Consider the following 21,929-nt stretch of genomic DNA (forward strand, 5'->3'; position numbering starts at 1 on the left):
GACTATAAACTTTGCTTTCGTGATTATCTGTTGAACCGAAAGAAACTCAAGACTGACGTCCATGGAAATGAGGTGTCCGATGGCGTGAGAACTTCGAGAAGCGATAGAGGATTTCTTGAGATCGAGCACCTATACGAAGAAAGAAAAGATCAATGAGAAGGAAGATAACAGATTTGCAAATGTCGAAAGACCGTTACTTCAAGAACTTCCGGTTAAGTTGAGGAACGAAAGAGTGGCCGCGTTGCAAATAACTGGTTTTCGCCAAGTTCAGGCCATCGAACCTTCGACATTGCTTGCCCTACGGAGCAGATAATCGTTCTCGCGAACGAAGACATCAGACCAATCTGAATCTGCGCAACCCGTGATTACACTCTGTGTTGTGAAGAAACACCTTCATGGTGTCTCACAACGAGCGAGGATTGAAGATCAGCCTCAATTGTCCATGAAATCAGATATACCATTGAAGATAATTCTATATTGGAACCCTACCATGTCTTTTTCTTTTTCTTTTTCTTTCTTTTTTTTTTTTTTTATATTATTTTTATAAAGTCTCATTTATCCAATTCAGAGAATAAGCGAGAAGAATTGTTCAATCTATCCAATTTTCATTCATCATTCTTATGGCAAAGAAAGAAAAAAAAATCTAGGAAATATTCCTAGACTTAAAGCAAAGATCATATATACGAGCAAAGCGAAGAGAATGACCTATTCTAATGATCACGTTACCACACTTGTTTTCTTCGGTTACTCCTCCGCAAGAAGCAAATGTAAAGTATATATATGTAGACAGAACTTGGCTGTCTTTAGTCGATCACGCGAAAATAAGTACTTGCGTACAGTCACGTTCATAATTTTCCTGGTAGAAATAAAATAATTTATATATTTATACAAATCAAAATTTCTTCTTCGGAAAATAAGAACAATGGTAAGAAAGGAAAAAGATCTTCTTTCACGTTTAGAGAAATTTGATATTGAATCATCGATGAAAAGAAAAGAAAAGAAGAAAAGATAGTCCTCGAGTTTTCGATACGCATCGTTGCATGCACGCTACATCTCCGACTGCTACTGTTACTTCTGCAGAAGCAGCAGAAGGGTAATCGACGTGAACAGCTGGTGCTTTTACCGGAACCGCCAACGCCAAGCAGTCTGGCTGGCACGAACGTGGTCCAAAGGCTTCGTGGTATCCGGTGCACGTGCGCGATCCATCCATTCGTCCTCTCCCTGTTCTGTCCCTTCTTCTCTCGCACAGACACAGACGTACGTACATACATATGCACTTTTATATCTATAGACATACGAAAAAGGAAAGGAGATGAACGAGACGAGATGAAACGTATCTCGATTCCCCAAGGATAGAAATGAGACCGTTTACACCGGGATGCTGTGGTCCAGTTCGTGAGATTGCTCGAGAAAAAGTGAGAAAAGGATAAAGTATGTATATATATATATATATATATATATATATATATATATATATATATATATATATGTATATGTATGTATGTCCGTTTGTGCATACGTGTGAGAGTGAAGAGAGAAGATGAATGAACAACTCTCGCGGATGAAAGGAAATCGTAAGGGAGAATGAGAGAGAAAAAGAGAGAGAGTGAGAGAGAGGGAGAGAGAGAGAGAGGAAGAGAAAGTATTTTAATGGAAGATCGAAGCTCACTCGAGTCTTCCAATCTTTTTCTTCTCGATAAAAACTCGGCTACTTGCGCACGTCCTGAAAAGATCGAAGATTTTTTTTTCCGAGAATGAATGATCTCTTTCCTTCAAAGTGGGACGTTGATGAGAGCTCCTTGATCGATGTTCATCAACACTCTATACTTCTTATAAAAAGGTATAGTTTGAACGCGAATTGAAATTAAATTGAAAATTTTAAATACCAATACTACAAATTGATTTCGAACCAACCTCTCTTGAATCTTCTTCTGTCGATCTTTGTCCTTCTTTTTTCGTTTTGGTTTCAACGCTGGATCATACTCTCCCTTCATTTGAAACTTTGCTCTTTGAACCGATAACGTTTTCCCTCTTATCTGCCAACCATCCAGAATTTTCAATGCCAAGTCAACGGATTCCACCTGGACATAAAACAATTGGACTATTAGATTAGAAAGTTATATATGAAAAAAAAAAGAAGATATCAATTAAAAAGAATAAAAATGTCTTTCTATTTGATATAAAAAATTAATATCCAAATGATGCTTGCTTACATTACTGACAATTCCAATAGGATCGATTAATATCAAATAAAAATCATGTTATTCAGAAGCAGCCTGACAACAGCAACGTTAATTAATTCGTCTGTGAACGGTCATCAGATGATTTGATAGAATCAAACGCGACGTATCTTGAATGTATGTATATGTTTTTGCGTGCACGAATGCCAATAGTAATTATCACACGCTACAAAAATCCATCGATCGCGTGCAACAGCCTGAAGTTCCTATTTATTGTGCTGAAGTAATAGTCAACATCCATTCTCATTGTGAATGAATATCACACACAGGTACGTCGATAAATTCATCGTAAATACTTACATATCGATTCTCTCTCTCTCTCTCTCTCTCTCTCTCTCTCTCTCTCTCTCTGTCCTTCTTTTCCTATATTATACTAGTTTCATTAAAGTCGATGTACGCGAGAGTCGTATCTCTTCCATGATATCCCACTTCGATAAATTCTATTTTTTCTTAAGAAATTCAGTAATTGAAAATATACACTATCATCCATAATTAATCGTATGCTTTCAAAAAATATCTGAGAGGTTTACGAATGCAAAGATTTATATTTATTAAATGAGAAAAGATCCAGAATACAGAACATTTTTAAGGGTTTTCTTTTTAAATCGAAAGGAAATAGGTTGACTAAAGATAACATAATTATTTCCACAGTAATCGATAAAAAAAAGGATAGAAGAACGAAAGAGAAAAATCTAGTTTTATAAGCCTGCCATTTTTATTAGAGTATTTTAATACTCTACTATCATTACTGGTAAATATATTCTGTAAGCTTGCATTTTATGTATCAAAATATCCTCTTTTGGCATTATTGTTTCAAAATTATTAATCTTAATAAAGATAAAAATTTATTCATAACTATGACACATTAAGCCAGTTGTCACATATTAATAAATCATATGAACGTCAAATCGATCGTAACCTCACGAATATAGCTTGTACAATCTGAAAATAGAAAAACGATCCAATCCTTTCGTCAGATTTATTTTCAAAATCTCCGTCGCTGAAAATCATTTCTGAGAATGACGTCATGTTCGTAGTAATACGTTAAGAACGATCAACCAAGCCGATCCTCTCGAATACATCATGATCCTTCTTGAATATATTATGATCGAATGCGAACGACTGGTCCTGAGAGCTTTTACAACACAGGATCGATTGATCGTTCGATGGATTGTACGAGTCGCTTCTGAGCAATGATCGGTATGAATTCCATCTTTGGAAAAGTAACTACTCTTCGAAAAATAAAAAAAAAAGTTTACATCTTCGGGATGAGAACGATGGTTAGTCATGGATAAATAATAAACGAAGATGCCAAGCGTATTAAAGATACAAGAAAAAGATAAGCGATTCAGCACGATGGAAACGTCTTTTGCGTCGAATGAATATATATATATATATATATGTTTCGATTTTTTTATAGTGTGCGATATAGCTAACTCATTGCTATGATAAACGTGAGGCTTGCCCATAAAAGTAAAGTAAAGAAAAAAAAAGAAAAATGATAAAAGTGACAAGGTAATATATCAAATGATACAAATTTGGATTAAAAATAAATTAACTCTTTAATCTGTCATAAAATAATTTTACACGGATTAAACATTGATGTTGCCTTTAATATAAGGCCATCATTATTTTAACTTACTTGCTTCGCTTTTGTTCCCGTTAATATATCACTCTACCTTTCCCTTTACAATGCGAGAACGAGCGTCAGAATGACTTTAACTCTTTGAGGACAAAGTTTCAAATAACGGCAAAACTAACTTCCAAAACGTCATAAAACTAAGAACGATGTATACGTACGTTCCTACTACTACGGTCCAACTAAAATATGACGTAATTGTACGTATATACTACTCAAAGGGTTAAATGTGAGTACGAAAATACGACAAAGAAAATGGAATAGAAGAGGATGTTTTTTGCTCTTTGCAATTTTTTTTTTTTTTTTTTTTTTTTAGTGTGCTGTTAAGAGATATAGATGAATGAAGGAATTCTTCAACAAGCTTTGCGAAACTAAGAAACGAGTTAGAAAAGAAAAGAGAATAATCAAAGAGAACGGGAACGCAAAGTAACGAGACGTTTAAGCCACCACCTGTTTCTTTCTCTTTCTTTCTTATCTCATATTCCGTACTTGTCTCTCACAAGACGGGAGAAACGTTGTTTGATATTTAGCTTCAAGTCGTGCAGCCAGCTTCCTTCATTTTCAAGTTCGTTTTACATTACTAGAGAGAGTGAAAGAAAGAAACAATGAAAGAGTGGGGGGAGAGAGAGAAAGAGAGAGAGAGAGAGAGAGAGAGGAAACCGCAATGAATTAAAAGGCAAACGAAAATGCAAAAGTCTTTGTGCTTTAAACGTGACGTTCGTTTTAACGAACATCTTACAAAAACAAATGCGAAGAAAGAGTCCAAACTATTTGAATCTAATGAATATTCGCGGTCTACCGAAGAGTGGGAATTTTAAATTCGATAGAATATAAACTTCGATAAAACAAGAGAAAAATACTATCGAATTTTTTTCTTTACTCCAAATGCCATCAATTGTAAAATTATGTGAAACTTACGAATCCATAGGCAAGCTTGGATTGAGAAAAATGAACGAACGAATGTTTCTTCCATGGCATTTACACATTTTTCAAATGTTTTCAAATTTCTCTGTATAATGTGATTCTTCATTCAACTGCGCATGTACCGAGCGTAATAATATGTAAACGAGGGATACGAAATATGCCTCGGCACGTACTTACTACGTTTTCAACAACATCGATATGCGTTTATATGCGTGTCTGTGAATGATGACGTAATGCCATAAAGAGACAAGTCTCCCTTGTAGTGATGACCTACAAAACATTTTTTCCATGTATCCGGTATACATCAGAAAGATCAGAATCGTGGAAGCGAATTAATCACAAAAAAAAAAGAAAAAAAAAAGAAATAGAAAATAGAAAATTTGCAAACAATAAAGAAAAAAATGCTCTATTATTTTTTGTCTTATAAATCTAGAAACGTTTGCGTATCTAAAAGTTCTCCTTTCGTTTTATAACGAATCGTTAACTATAAATCAGATCTAGATATTTCATACGAAAAAAAAAAAAAAAAAAAAAAAAATTATAAAAAATCGTTGGAACAAGGCAAACTAAATAATATCCTATTTAATTGTATACGATTTTCCTTCATTAAGAAAGAATTTATCCACATTCTTTCTTCAATCGTTAGCGGGTGATTCAGTCAATCAATTAGTAATTGATCGAGCATGATCGCTCTCAATACTACAAAACGAATGGAATCGAAGTAGCCATTCAGTCTACGGACGAAGATTAGATACACGAGCTGTACAATTAGGCTACCAAATGGAATATGTATCAACTGGAAAAATAAAACAGTAGCTATCTGTTAGTTATTTAATTTATACGATTGCATATTCAACGTACGTTTTATTCGTAGAAACACCCCCTATAGAGATACAAAATAATGATCCGCGAAATGAAAGAGTTGCGCATTCGTTGAATCTCTTTTTTCTATTTCCTTCTTTTTTTGTCGCTAACGTATCTATTAAATCATTTAAATTGAAGGACGTCGTATATTCTCCATCTTAATTTATATCTACGATAACAAGGTAATAAAAACAATTAACGCAACTTTACAATATTATCTTTTTGAACAACTTGAATAATCAACAAATTTAAAAGTCATATAATCGAGCAATGATTTTGAAGCTGACGGAATATCTATTTAATATTAATAGTGATAAGAATTATTACAAAAAAAAAATTTTTTTCTCATAGTTGTCTCGGAAAAATATAAAATAAAATTCGATTTCGAATTCCCACCCACTGGTTTATCCTCTCGTAGACTTTTCCTCCCACGCGTGTCGGAAAGTACGAAGATATATATATCGGTAAGCATGTCTGACGAATAAAAGTTTGAATGCTTCTCTTGCCTGAATGAACCTACGCGAGATTCTAGAGAGTCTCGAGGTCTCACTATCAAACGACTCCTCGTTTCCTTCGATGTACGTTTACAAAGGTGATTCGCCGTTTTGTTTCCTCCCTTTATTTCCTTTCGTTTTCACCATCTTTAAACTGAATATAAAGGGTTTCTTCTCTTCTCTTTCTTGCGACTGACACATCGCTGTTAACTCGCCCACGTTCTTTCCAACGCTATTATTTTCTGTCTCTTGGAATAATCCTACGTTCTTAGAAATAATCCAGAGAAAGGGCTGAGACGTATCTCATCAAGTTTTCTTATCCTATCATGATGATCCATAGCATGAAAATGCTATGATAAAATTTTATGCTGATCTTCCTTTTCAATTAATTCAATGAAATCATTCTTTGTAAATTCATTTATATTTTTAGATTACGTTTATGTTGATTTCAAAGTGCTATGATAAATCTCATTAATCGAATAAGAAACGATAAGATTTAATTATCATAATATTATCTATCGATTAATAAGAAATAATTATTTATCATTATGAAAATATAGTTTGTTGAATTAAATTCATTCTCTCGTAGATACCAGTTATAGAAATGAAAATTATAACGCAATATCTTTTAATATGTAATGCGATAATAACATTACGCTTAGATCTCACATTGGTATCTATGTTGCGCGGCTCCCGCTACGTTTGATAAATAGCGTCATAAATAATTTTATGATTCTATGCATGCCGGTTGACAGTGAAATTACTTCCATTCGTAGATTTAAAATAGTGCGACGACGATTATACTATTAAAGAAGATCCGTGAATCTCACTTAGTTAATCATAAAAATAATGTTTTCGTAATTGCTATTTCATTTTCTTTCCTCATAATTTTATTCAAGTTTTGAACTTTGATACTATACTCCAAACAAGAATCTACGAAACAATGCGAGAGTTTCTAGCGTATAAAGAGAACTTTATGTGATACTAAAACGATGAAACTCGACTATCAAACTACCTGAATGCGTAGGCACTTGTGTATGTGTATAAAAGTTAGACAATAGGTAGTTCTAGATATATCATCGTCATCCATATATATCTTTAAATTGGCGCTTCGTCTTACAACGATATACTCATTGAACGCAAAACCTCCTTCCATAATTACGCAAATAACGAGCGGACGGTCAATTACGGGGCACCAGCTAGTTAACCTAAAAACGTCATGTCTGTAAACGGTACTATAAAATCAAGTATACTTGTACATTCATTCTTCCTTTTGCATAGAAATACGTTGATAATGATTCTATGGAAAGCTGGAATTCCTAAAAATGCTTTTTCTTTTATTTCTTTTTAAATGAAAAATCATCTAATAAGAAAATTCACATAGTCTAGCGTGGAACAAGTGTTAATTAGTACTGTTCGTAATTGATCATAATCATAATACGATTTTAGGAAGTCAAAGTAGCTCTACCCTGACTTTATGTCTCTCGATTAGGAATAACTGTCCACTCCAATCCTGAAATATCGGTTTGTCACCGTAAATCCGGCTTTACTCCAGCGAACGTGACATTTCTCCTACTCCATCTCCATTTCCTTCTCTCTTTATCCCTCTCTCTCTCTCTCTCTCTCCTCTGTCTCTCTCTCTCTCTCTCTCTCTCTCTCTCTCTCTCTCTCTCTCTCTCCTCATTGATAAATTTACCTACAAATTCAATCATACAAATTATTCGTCCTAATAACGAAGAGCTTTGGAAGATATCATCATTATGACATTTCCTTCAAAATTAATCAGGCTATCTCTATAATTATTATATATTTCGTATATAATTTGAATATTGATTCAATTAATAGATTGAAAAAATATTAACCGCAATCTGGTGACACGAAATGATACTCTCTGTATTCGACTAACGAAATGGATTATAAATCGAGACGATATTTTCAGGTTTATTGAGAAATTTAACGATGACCAACCGACCGAGCAATATTTATAGAATAACGGTTGAAAGAACAGATGGTGAGCGATTGACCCATTCGCTATTTCTATTTGTTATTATAAACATCGAGTAACCATAATTGTCAAATGCAACAAGTCATAAAACTTTTAATACGAATTAATCTAGGTGATCGCTTCTACAAATACGGCTTTTCCGGAATATAAAAAGATAGAAAAAGAACATCTGGAAATAGTCTGTTCAAAAGGAGAATTGAATGAATGTTCCTGAAGCTCGAGAACTGGTCCACTGATTAAGACGTATATGTCAACGTCAAACTACTTTCCTAACTCGATTTGCAGTGCATCATCGTTTTCTGTATTTTCAGTTGGCTAGTCTAGATCTCGCAATACAAGTTGGACCACCCAGGGAATCTCCTGGTGGTCATCTGCCTGCAGCCATTCAAGATCTCACAGCAATTACCAAGCTACGCCTAGCACACGTTAAAGTGCACTAGAGTCCAGCAAGTATACACACTGAGTGATGTAATGGAGCACCTTGATCGCCATGTAATACCATAATCAGAATTAAGTTCACCTGCCCTTTTATTTGCCCACTTTCAATGACCACAGTAATGAAACTTGTTTCTAGCTAACGTAATATATATCTGATTGTATTCATAAAAACATCTTTAAATTTTACAAACTATGCAATTTGTAATTAACTAACTTTTCAACTTGTAACGAACTTTTACCCTTTATATTAATCTGACTTCTAAAATGAATTATTTCACATATCCAGACATAATAGAACGTATTTATAATTAAGCGTCATTTAGAGTATTCGTATTCACATTTCGAATTCACAATTCGTATTAAATTGAAACAAGTTATGCGACGATAATATTCCAGCGATCCTTTCATCATTTGCATATTTCCCGCTATGTAAACACATTCAACCAAAGTTTACCATCTTACACGCGTACACTCGTGACTTTAAATTCACCGCCAACGCGCTAAATTATTATCTCAAAGTTTACTGACCTTCGCGAATGCCGCAGTCATCAATGACGTCGAATGTTCGGCCAAAAGAAAGAGCTCTATCGCTAAAGGCGACTTTATCCCTTCCACTCCTCAACTTTCTTCTCTCTTCTAGGGTATACAATAGATTCTTATTAAAATTCTATCGAGAAAACGTTAGCTTACCGTTCTCGTTACTCACTGATGGCCATATTCATTAAAGCTCAAGATCTCAGTTGCTTTGTATATAAGTTTATATACTCCACGATAATGAGTTTAAAGGAAGTTTTAGAAAAAACGGATTGCTTGGTTATTCAATCAAATGCAAAGTGCTTTAAAGTCAACATGTCAAATTTTTAGCAGTATCGTTAATAATTACGAATAATCGTTAATAATCATAAATTTTATGAATGTAGGAAAAAGTATATATATTTGTTGTACGTATATATTTGATCGAAATCACGTTTATTCTCGTTGAAATTCTTCTTTTTTCACGTTGCACTTCTCCGAACAGTCACATGAGATTCTACGACAAGATAGACTGATAAGACCGAGTAAAGCTCAGCGGAATCCTGCACTCATGAAGTTAACTCATGTACTGGACTTCTGACAACTCGCCATATACGCTAATACGCGTTTTCCTAATACGTTCGCTATGGGAGAGTTAAAAAAGACATACGTGTTACTTCACTACCTGCTTTACTATCCAAGGTTAAACAGGATTGCTCAAGTTCAATGACAATATGTTTATGTTCGTAAAAAGGGAAAAATAATTTTTCTCTTTACGACGGTAACGAGTTATTTATTCTTGAAAAAAAAAAAAAAAAAAAAAAAAACGAAAAGATAAATTTGAAGCTTCCCTTTTTTCGTTAAAAAATGTCCAAAAAAATCTTTCGATCGTCATTGATTTTATTTGGTTACAAAAGTGTATCAATTATTCTCAGTCACAGTTATTCGATTCGTCTAGGAGAGAAGGAGAGAGATATCATCGATCATCGTTAACTCGAGTTGATTCACGTAATCTTGTCCGTTTTGGGTTAGCGGCACGAAATGAATAGTGACATCTCCCTCTTCCTTGCCTATCCTTGCCCCTCTCATGACAACTATAGTTAGCGAATGTCCATCATCATTACTAACTCTTGGCGCCTGCCCAAATCTCTCAGCAAACGTACATTAGGCACGAGTCGAACGCAACGAAATATAACATGACGAGTCATCCGACTCAGGATGCATTCATACCGCTGCATTTACTAGAGCGATAATTTTAAATAAATAGAAAGGTGAGAGAAAGAGTGAAACAAAAGTGGTGTTGAGTTCCCGTTAAAGAAATGGCTTTGAGTACCTGTAAAGCGTACTGTGACGATAAATATTTGCATAGTTAAACGTGATTTTAAATCTTTTATGAATTCAACTGTTGCTTCGTTTAAATTCGCAGAAAAATTATTCTGAGTAAATATTATATTTGTAATCATTTCTTTTCGCAAATAAAGTAGCTATTATTGTGTACAAACTTATAAAAATGATGTATAAAAAAAAAAAGAAACTTAATGTACAATCTATGTATGTTAAATTTGGATTTCATAGTTGGTATTTTTTTTTCTTTTTAATCATATACCGATCATATATCAAGAAATTTGTAATTAACCCCATGCAATATTTTCTCTTTAACTGTTTTAATAATTTCGAGAATTATCTTCGCAGATCCACAGTTATGTTTTTCATTGACTCGAATTATTTCTTTTTTTTTTGTTTAAGGACACAACGATGAACTCATCGGACAAAATTCTTTCCGAGAAACGATTCATTAAACTAATCGCATGACTATTCCGAACGTAGTGTAAACGCACGTTTTTTGGAATTTTTTGTGCCTCGCAATACTAGACGTGTCCGTGATCAAATCGTTCGCATTTCAGTGAATACCAATTTACGCAGTACTCTTTCATGACTTGACTCATAATTCATTTTTGTTAATCGAGCAACGTTTGTAAGTCGAGGTACACGTATCTCTTGTCTGAAAATAAGAAACTTCAATTTGTCGATAGTAAAAGTGAAATCGTAGAAAATGTCGTTAGAATTTAATAGAGGAAAATAAACAAAATAATATAATATAAGAGTTCAACGTTACTGATAACGTATATAACACGAACATTATTTATCATATTCACCATGAATCCAATCGGCCTTCCATGCAATTACAGGATAGCTGTAGGTGCCCAGCGTACTCGGGGTTAAAGAGGCACAGGCAAAATGAACAAAATGACGTTAAATATATGCCGCTAAGTGCTCGTGAGCCGCAAGCGATTTGAACGTTCTTATGAGAGAGAACGGTGTACGTGTTACGTTTGAAACAGGTCGGCAAACACCAACCAATTTCACATAAGCTACCGAGAAATTTCTTATATTTAGATATTATACGATACGATCTATTAAAATATAACTCTTCAGTTAATAATCGTTTTGTCAATGACACTGAGATATTAATGTACCTAGGCTACGTTTAATCGAGAAAATGAAATTGATCAGATAATGTTTAATGATAAATTCTTCAAAGATCTCCTACAAATATTGACAATATACTTTTGAAATCACGATCCATTCAAAACCTAAAACTCGATCAAAAAGGAAAAGGCAAACGTTATAACGAGCAAACTACTCAATCAAGGGAAAGTTATAAAGCGTGTGTGATTTGCTCTTCGTTTGATGGAAAATTACGGAATATTCAAGGTAAAAAAAAAAAAAAAAAAAAAAGAAACAAAAGAAAAAAAAATGAAAATAAAAGGAATTCTCGCTGAAGGAGAGAAAAGATGAAATTATCTGGCAATAAATCTCATTATAACGTTTGCCTTGTTTCCAATCGAAAAGGTCACGACACGAGCCACTAATTTACGCCACATAAAATTCTTAATTCATCGATGAGTCAGCCAAACGCAATAACCATCGTTATCGTCTTCGTCCGGTGAATGATCTATAAGAAACCAAATGGATCAGCGTAATCGCATGGAATGAATATGTCCGATAGGATCGTCGTCCGTCCTTCAAATGAGAATGCATTGTCGAATGCTGTCGAATACGGTAAGTCGTTCTGTTTATTTTATCGACCACTGCTGTCCTTACGTCACATCAATTTTACTTTGAGTTTTATAAAGCTTACGATAAACGAGACATTGTTGTTATATCGGTGAATTTGAAAACTAATTTTTAAAGAGCATTATTTCATACGATTATTAAAATTACCTGTAAAATTCATCAATTCTTTTTGTTTCCCTTTGTTTAACCTTATTATAATATTGAAGTTTTATCCAATTAACACGTACTAACGTTACAAAAATGAAGCTACAGCTTATCTTGTCTCGTGTGACGCTCACTCTTCTGCGGCTCAGTGTTAACTGAGGCGTTAAACAAAACATACCAAACGAAATAAGGAGAAATAAAAATAAAGGTCACATCGCCACGCGACGATCCACAATATACAATTCTGTCTGAATGTTTACAAATATATGATTATCTTTCCTTCTCCCATTTATCCTTCATTTTTATTTATATTTTTCTCTTTCACGATCCGTGATAATACTTTACACAAAATCTTCTTTAGACTTTCCCAAAGCCGGCGTGTTGTGACGATGGTAAAAATTGTCTTAGAAAACGTACACTTAACCCCGCCCCTTAACTCTTCTGAAATTATACGTTTTCCATGGTTACGCCTAATTATACTTCGGGACAACGGATGTTATATTATCGCCAAGGAGTGCCTTAAGAATATACTTCGGTTTGTAATTAAAATTCCGTTTGAAATGATATGAATCATAAAAAGAGAGAAATATAGAGTATCTACAAATTAAATAAAAAAAAAAGGAAACAATAATTAAAAAGCGACGAGATATCGGTACGATATATTCATTATCGATATAAAACATCTTCGGAATCGAAGAGATCGAGGGATGCAACATGGTAGCAATCTATCCAATATCTATTACAGTTGAACCATTCAAATCAAGTGCCTTATTTTTATAACATGTTGAAATCAGCCAGTAAAATATCTCCTATCGAGTTGTTCGAGTGCATTGATCTTCATCATTTCACTCGAAAAATGTATTTTGGGAAAGATAACTTTCTATCTTTGAATCCGATAATCCTTTTCGACTTAACATTCGTACAAATATTTTTTTGTTGTTATCATTTAATAATCGTTGTTTGATTAATACCATAAAATGTAAATCTAATCATATTTAGAGATACCAGTGATCAGCAGTTAAGCATATTATATATTATATAAGCTTAGTAATCCTTTTTCAAGATACCATTGGATGCTCTCAAAGTATAGAAAGGATCGAAATTTACATAGATGCAATGTCTTCAAATCATGAATCTACTTAGTTAATCCAATGTCCCAGAAATTCCATTATGGTTATTCGCCAATACTAAGGCGTCGACCAAGACGATAGCGACGTATGCAATAGAAAGCCGTATAAATTATTGAAAGGCAAGTTCCAGTTCTACCTGAACGGGTAGAGAGCCGGGTCGATTCAAACGCACGATGACCGCTTCCTTTCGTGGAAAATCTTCTTCCAGACAAGATCACGAGATGAAAGAGAAGGATGTGTCTTTAACTTCTTAAGCTGAAGATTGATTATTTTCTAAATGAAGATAATCAAATGCCAGGAATAATATCTCTTCTTTTTTTCATGTTTATTTTCAATATTCCGTGTATCATTGTATATTTTAAGTATCTTATAAGTACCAGTATTCGATTTTCGACAATTCAGTAATCCAAATAAGGATGATAAATGAATAAACTCAGGTAAGTGAAACCACGATTCGAAGTCGGCGATAATTAATTATTACCACAAAATCGTTGACTCGAGCGAACCGCGTTAGTTTCAAAAAAAAAAAAAAAAAAAAAAAAAGGAGAGAAAGAAAAGGAAAGGAGCCGCCAAAAGAGTCAGTAATACGGTATTCGATCGGCAACAGCATTACATCTGGACAAACAGCTTGGCAGACGGCCACGAGAAGAGAAAACTCGCGTGTTCGGTGAATGACTCACAGAAGAAATATTCGGGAATATTCGTGTGCATAAACTTTTTCGATGATGTCATCTGAATAATTAAACAAAATCGCTGCTTTTCTTCAATATTGTATCGATTAATGAAAATGAATCAAGTTATTGAATAATAAGTTAATAGTTGTTATACGTATTCGAGGATATTATCAACTTTTGTGTTCGTTTAAAAATTATATATATAAAAAAAAAAAAAAAAAAAAAACAAAAAAAAAACAAAAAAAAAACAAAAAAAAACAAAAAAGAAAGAAAGAAAAAGCACACTAACGAAACTTTTCCATTATCGAACGAACAACGACCGCATTTCTTTCCTTTTTTCCATTATACCTTTTTAAAGCGAGTATTCTCTGTGAACCGATAAGTATTTTAACTAAAGTTTTCTCGACGTTGGACAGAACTGAGGCAGTTTTCCAGAGCTTCGTGCTTTCTAACGTTTAAAAAATGCATCGAATCGTGGAAGAATCGAGTCGGATTTCTAAGGCTACAGGAGGAACATTTAAAAAATAAAATTTCTCATTTCCCTTTACCCTCTCCCTCTCTCTCCCCCTCTCTTTCCTTTTCTTGCCATGCAACGGCACAAACGTATTAAACTTGTCGAACGGATATTTTAAAAAAAGATCCTCTTTTTTTTATCTGTTTACTATTTCAAGTACTAGCTCAAACGCCCGAATCAAAGAAGAAATAAATAGATTTGAAAAATAAATGAAATATTTTATCGTGACGTCAATCGAAAGATATCAATTGTGTTATTTCTAAAAAAAAAAAATAGCGTTGAAAAGGCTTTAAAAAAAAAAAAAAAAAAAAAAAATCTGATTCACCAATAGTGCGAGATTTAATTAAAATTGGCAGTGCGTTGTCTCTGGACGTTCCAGCGTTGTTTTCGATTCAAATAACGTTTGTCTCTCCTTGGCTCTTTTCCTGAATTGTTATGGGCTGATTCATTGGACGAAAATTATAATTTCGTGCATTTTACCGTTATTTTTTTCTTTTTTTTTTTTTTTTCTTTTTTAATAGAACATAATAACACGTTCGTCTATTTTAAGATAAAAATGATTATTTATGATCGTTGAACGTAATCAAATAATTACGATATAACTCATGTTTCATGGCGTATCAAGCTTTGACAAACTGAAAATAAATATCGTGTAAATAACCATACTCATAGCCGGAACGACGAAACCAACGATCCAAGTTATAAATATGGATAAGACTAGATACGACTTCCTTGAAACTTGTTTCATCGATAATCGAAGTACCCAGAGATAGAATGTGCGTTATAAAAAAGAACTATGATTATCATTGAGTTTTTGTTATAAATGAAAAAAAATACAAAACTAGAGGGCATACGATTAAGTACAGAATTAATCCATAAAGCGATTAATTAATTTAATTTTTTTTTTGGTTTCGATAAGATAAACGATTCATTCGACTCTTTTTTTATTCTGCATTTATAAATCCCAAGAAAATAAGAAAAAGCAAACTAGGAAATGTGTTTTTCTACCAGATGAAACTCAAAATGAAATCCGCCTTAGCTTTTTTCCGATCTCCGTGTTTACTCCACTTTTCGCTTTACGGAACCGGTTTCAACATAAGTGCGCGGTACCATCATAAGGTCAAGAAGCAACCGAGAAACTCGCTTCAAATGAAGAATCTATGTTAGAACTTTTGTTTTAATGAATAATTGTGAAAATGTGTCGATTACGAATACATTATTATTTTTATTCTTTATCAATCATTTAAACGAAATTGAAAAAAAAAATTAAACGCTAAGTAATACTTAAAAAAAAAAAAAGAAAGAAAAAAAAAGAAGGAAAAAAAAATAAGAGAACAACAGAAAATAAAATAATGTACGAGAAACGAATTTCCATTCGATTTTTTCATTAATCATTCATCGGATAACACCAAAAATGTCGAGAACGAATTTTTTAAACAACGAACATTAATATCGACACGATAGCACATCGCGCAACGATGCGAGAAAGCATCGAAATTATTCAACAATAATAGCCTGATGCGTATTCCGGTGTAGATGTGTATGTGACTAAAGAGCATAATAATTACTCGCATCGATGATTCCTTGCTGTCTATTGCACATTCTCTCTGTCTCTCTCTCTCTCTCTTTTCCCCTTCCACTATTTTTTTTTCATTTTTGTTCTCCTTTCCGACAATAGCTTTATTAAAGCTTAATGGAACGAACTGAATTTCCACGGTCGACATTGGATCGCATTATTCAAGCTTTCGAGTCCGCCGTTACCGCTGCGTTCTGTGAAATTCAACGAGATTTAATATACTTTAAACGCGCCGTACGTGATGGAATCACCGAGCGTTATAAATTTTTTGATGCGAAATGCCACGATGGGAATGAGAGCAAGAGAAAAAACGATACGAAGAGAGAAAGAATATGACCAGCAGGAGGACGTAACGCGTTAAGTCGAGTTGCTCAAATTTATTAAGTTGTTGGAAAGTAGTCAAAATTTTATATTTTCTGAAATAAAACTTATAATAATACAACATTGGTTTGTTTATTTTTATCGAGTATAAGTTAATAATTCACAAGCTCTCTCCCTCTCTCTCTCTCTCTCTCTCTCTCCCTCTCTCTCAATGTATTTCATACACATAACGCTGATTTTATTTATCACATCAATCTGAATTATTTTTATTATAAAATATTATTTTTCGCTTCAATACTCGATTCTTTTTCGAATAATGCAAACAAAAGGAATAAAAGCGAATCGACGAACCTGTTATTAAGGTTTTAACTCGAAATCTGAAATGGTTATGGGACAGTTATCGCCACGTACACTACATAGTGCATGATTTTTTAAATATTGCCCCTAGAGAGGATATAAAACAAAAAAAAAAAAAAAAAAAAAAAAAAGAAGAAAGAAAGGAAAGAGAAAAAAATATCAAAAATAACATTTAAAAAAAGAAAAAGGAAAAATAAGAAATTTTCAAACAAAAAATAATCATTTTTCGATATACGTTCCATTTCTTCTCTTTCTTTTTTTCTTTCGCTCTTTATTCGAAAGTAAATTTCATTTTAAAATTTAATCTTGCTTCGTTTTATGATAAAAAGCCCATCAGTCGAGAACGACAGAGGGAAGGGGAAATGAATTTGCGTAACGCGAAAAGAACGTAATTACGTGCTCGCGAATTTACGTAGAGAATTTAATGATAGGATGATTATTACCAATGGCTCTCGGGTATCACCGTTATTCTCCCTATTTTTCGATGATACCCATTTAATCGTGTTAAACTTAACGAATACCTCGCACAAGATTCTATTACCCCTCACTTTTTCTATTTATTTTCTTGCTGTTGTTCTCTTGACTTATTACGTGAGATTTAATAGGATCTAGGTAACAGGTGCAAAATGTCACAAAGAAATTTTACTCAATGCCGTGAAATAAATAAGAGAAATAAGAAAGGCAGGAAAAAGAAATAAATAATTTTTAAAGAATTGAACGGACCAGTTCACGTAACATTGCTATATTTAAAGAGACAATTATTTTTTATAATTTAACGAGCGCATAACATCTGAGGAAAAAACTCTTGCAAAATTATCTCTAACGAGAGAAATAAAGAAGAAAAAAAATGAAATTTGGAATAACCGAATTGAATAGCTTGCAAAGTGTATTTTCAAAGAATTGAAACGTAACCAAAAGCTCATCGGTCTCGGCAAAATCGATTTGTCGTTCTCTCGAATTCGCGAACTTAAGCTTCTCGAGATAAACCTATGTACTTCGAAAATATCGTCATGCCGCAGAAGCACGTGGGACAAGCATTTCCGTTTAATGGCTTCACGCCAATTCCATTTATCACTGCCTATCTATCGGATACATCTGTCGTAAGAATTGATCGAAGCCACGAGCTTTCGATTTAAACTGCAGTCGATCAAAATCAATCGGTTTTTTCTGCTTTTAGAGAAAAAAAATTGGTACTGTGATCTCTACGTATAGCAAACGTAAATGCAATTAATCACGATTGGTAATGTGATGATTTACGACATAAATTATCTCGAATTATACACACATATTTATTTATTTCAATATATAGAAAATTATGAATCAATGTAATCAAATCGTTTTTCAATATTGATATGGTATAAATCAAATATTATTTAATTCATTTGTAAATCCAACTCTGCTTGAATCGCTGCACAAACAAAGGGATGTATGACAGAAATGATTTACAAAAACGATCAAGTTTCCTGTTTATCCCGACGATCACAAACTTAGTTTCAACGTCGAAAGAACAATAAGAGTTACATAATCAATTTCTTGAGATGGAACATAATACTTGCGGCCAAGATTTGACTCGAGAGATTTTTCGAGATGACGAATGCTCCTGTTCGAATCCGCGTGGGATTTTGTGAGGCGCGTTGCTGCAATCGCGTGTCTGCTTTCAAAAGGAGAAAAGACGATAAATCTGTGGAACTCTATTCGATAATTTTATGATTAAAATCCTACGATCATTTTTTTAATGATTATTGTTTAAGAGCCAAACCTTAAAAAAAAAAATGAACATAAAAAAGCATTACAGTGTCTTTAATTAAGAAGACGCACATACGAACTAGCTATAGGCCATGACTGAAGTCGTTTAGTATGAAAAACGAAGAGTCGCTCGTTTAAAACGTCCTTCGAGATACGAGAAGCAAAAAAAAAAAAAAAAAATAAAATAAAAGGAAAGTGAGCGAAAGAAATACAGCGTGCAGAACTCACGTAGAGGCGATATCTAATGAGGCAAACTAATTAAGATACGTCCGTGTGAATGTGTGTAATAGAGACTCTCGTAAAAAATGCATCGTCCTTATTGGCCATGAATAATAAAGTGAGCGTAATACGTGCTGAAAAGAAAAACACAAGAAATTCAATACTTATTTGCTTTCAACTAACAAAGAAAATTCATAATTCTCATAAATAAGAACATTTTTAAATCTTGACAAATTACAATGTAGATATATACATCGCGATGCACTGAAAATAGTAAAATAAAAATCGAAAGCAGATAAAATCTTAATGAAATACTGGGAAAAAAAAAAGAGAACAAAACAAAACGAAACCTTCACAAACTGGTATTCTTTTCGAATAAAAAAAAAAAAAAAAAAAAAAGGATAACAAAAAAGCTTCGTCCTTTTAATTAGCCTTAGCCCAGATCGAGCAATCAATATTTAACGCTTATATGAGAAGAAAAGTAGTAAAGTTTCAAAGGAAGACACTTGGGTTTCTCCTGCAAGGGAATAAAATCAACGAAGGTCGTCCGTGCCATGGACTACAGTTTTAAGTATGCCCGTAGAATTTCAAGGCAGAGAAGCCAAGCTTTGGCGAATGTAGAAAGTACAAGGCACGTGAGACAGTGACGCCCAACGGTATCCGAGTTCAAGGATGAGAAAATAACCACGAAGAGATAACGATATTTACTCAGTCGTTCACCACTGGTAGGCATAAAAGTCGTCGTTGTCGTCGTCGTCGTCGTCGTCGTCGTCGTCGTCGTTGTCTTCGCTGTCGTTGAAAATCGTAGTCTCTGGATTTTATCTTCCCCGATAAAACAAAGACGGAGTTAAATATAATGTTTAATATTCGAATCTATCCTACCTCAGCAAAATGTTACAATATCTAATTAAAGAGAAATGAAATTAACTGAAAAGTCTCTTATCGGATCATCAAAGATACACGATACGGTAATTAACATTATTCCCCAATCAACGATTGACAAGATATTGCTATTTGTTCCTTCACTCATTAATGGACAATTATATCGACAATCAGCGTTACATCTCGAAGGAAGGCATAATTATTCCTTCGAATCACGACATCAATCTACTTGAGAGAAAATAAAACGTTTATCCTATAACACAGCGCGTTAACCAATCGAACGCGTCTGCTTGATAGCTCATTAAAGGCACGATTAGTACGCTAAGATCGTTTGATGATGAGAAAGAAGGACAAAAAAAAAAGAAAAAAGAAATGTAAAAATAATCTCCCTCTACGAATGATCGACATCGAGGAGTCTTGTTGAGAGAGAGGATAATGAGAGGATTCAACAAAGAGAGGAAAAAAATAGATCATCTCGATTTCTTTCGAGAGCGTTACAAATCGAACAAAGTTCTGCAATGCATGCTTCGCTTGGATAAGTTTGAAACGAGTTCGTGATAGGTCCGTTGACGATGTACTCGGCCCAGTTTGGAAAAGACCGACAGAACTCGAGAAGTCCGATAGAGTAATAGGTACATACGTCGATAATAGTGCTTGGTAGAACTCTCTACGTTCGCTAGAATTCTCTTTTACAAATATCTCGTACCTTCCAAATTTTTCTGACAATGATCAGTACGTTCTAACACGTGGATGCTCGAATTGGGACACTTGAAAATATCCGTTGCTTATGGATATGCAAGAAAAGAGATATTAATGAAATAAATTAATATTTGATAAAATCCTCTCGTCATTACCTTAATATGCGTTGACAACATGTGACAAAAACTCTTAAGGAATAAAAATGGGAAAATATTCTGATTAAGCAATATCATAAACTTGTACCGTACAATATATTGTATATATATATATATATATATACACAAAGTACGCATGAATATTTAAGAAAATATTAATGGTTCGACGATAGTACAAGATGGATACGATCTTACTCCTAAACGTAACGACCTCTGATCTCGATTCTTACGAGCGCAAACTCTTTGTACCGACCATATTTCAGTCGCCAACGCCTCTTCGGTACAAAGTACACGATGTTACTCTCTCTTGGACCAAGTGATGGGTTCGTTGAACCGAATATCCCGATGGAGAGACCGCTCTTTCTCTCTCTCTTCACGATAATCGCTCTTGTATTTTATCGTCCCGCTTGCAGAGTCGCTCCTGCGTTTTACATCCGCCGAAATCGAATCGATGCTTCCTCCACTTCAGTGTTCGAACGAAGCGGAAGCTGTTATATATATATATATATATATATATATATATATATATATATATATATATATGTTATATATATAATATATAATATATATATAATATATATATATATCTGCTGTATTTATAAATGAGCCGCTTATATCAGTACACACTACTTGCCATTGACGAATTATTTTATTTTTAATTCTAATCCGTTCTATCGTGTTTCGATTTATCTTGACAGAATCTTTTTTGAATAACGCGGAATATATCAGCATGATTAGATAAAAAATAAGTAACTACGTTAAATTCGTTCGATCAACGAGAACTATCAGATTTACATTCGATATCGTATATATCTTTTTTTACTTATTTCCTTTTAATTAATATTAATTTCGAAAAAATGAGAAGAATTTTCAAGAAGAATTTCATTTTCTTCGAAAGCAAGATACTCGGATGATATCCTTTTTACTTTTATTTTCTTTCAAGAAAACATTTTTGCGACCGAATACGATAGAAGGGAGTCTCGGTGAAGTCGAGAGAATTGTTATATTCGTTTTGTACGGGTTGAAAATAAGGGTACAATCTCCCCTCTTCGCTTATTAAACCAGCCTGGTAATTTAAAGACGAAGACGGTATATTTCTTCTCTCTCCTTACTAAACCACCTTTCAGCGTCTGCAATCTTTCCGGACCAGGTGCGTCAAAAATTTACCCACTTTCTGAAGGAGTTTCCAGATTAATAATATTTATAATGAGTTCGGTAGAAGAATTGTTGCATTTTCCCTCGAGCGTGAATCTAAGAGATAAGCGAAGTGAATGAATTCTATTTTGTTAAGATATAAAAATTCAAAGAGCCAGTTTT

At 33.6% G+C, this 21,929-nt stretch overlaps 1 protein-coding gene across 1 annotated transcript in view; it reads right to left on the reverse strand.

Moving 5' to 3' along the window:
• The window catches only part of LOC124428241 (HIV Tat-specific factor 1 homolog), a 39,127-nt gene that overhangs the window by 6,789 nt on the left and 10,409 nt on the right, over positions 1–21,929 (reverse strand). Inside the window, exon 4 of the mRNA XM_046972124.1 lies at positions 1,915–2,081. Within this exon, the coding sequence (XP_046828080.1) occupies positions 1,915–2,081 (167 nt within the window). The remainder of the gene's footprint in view (positions 1–1,914; positions 2,082–21,929) is intronic.

Source organism: Vespa crabro, chromosome 11, assembly GCF_910589235.1.
Source record: "Vespa crabro chromosome 11, iyVesCrab1.2, whole genome shotgun sequence".
NCBI lineage: Eukaryota > Metazoa > Arthropoda > Insecta > Hymenoptera > Vespidae > Vespa > Vespa crabro.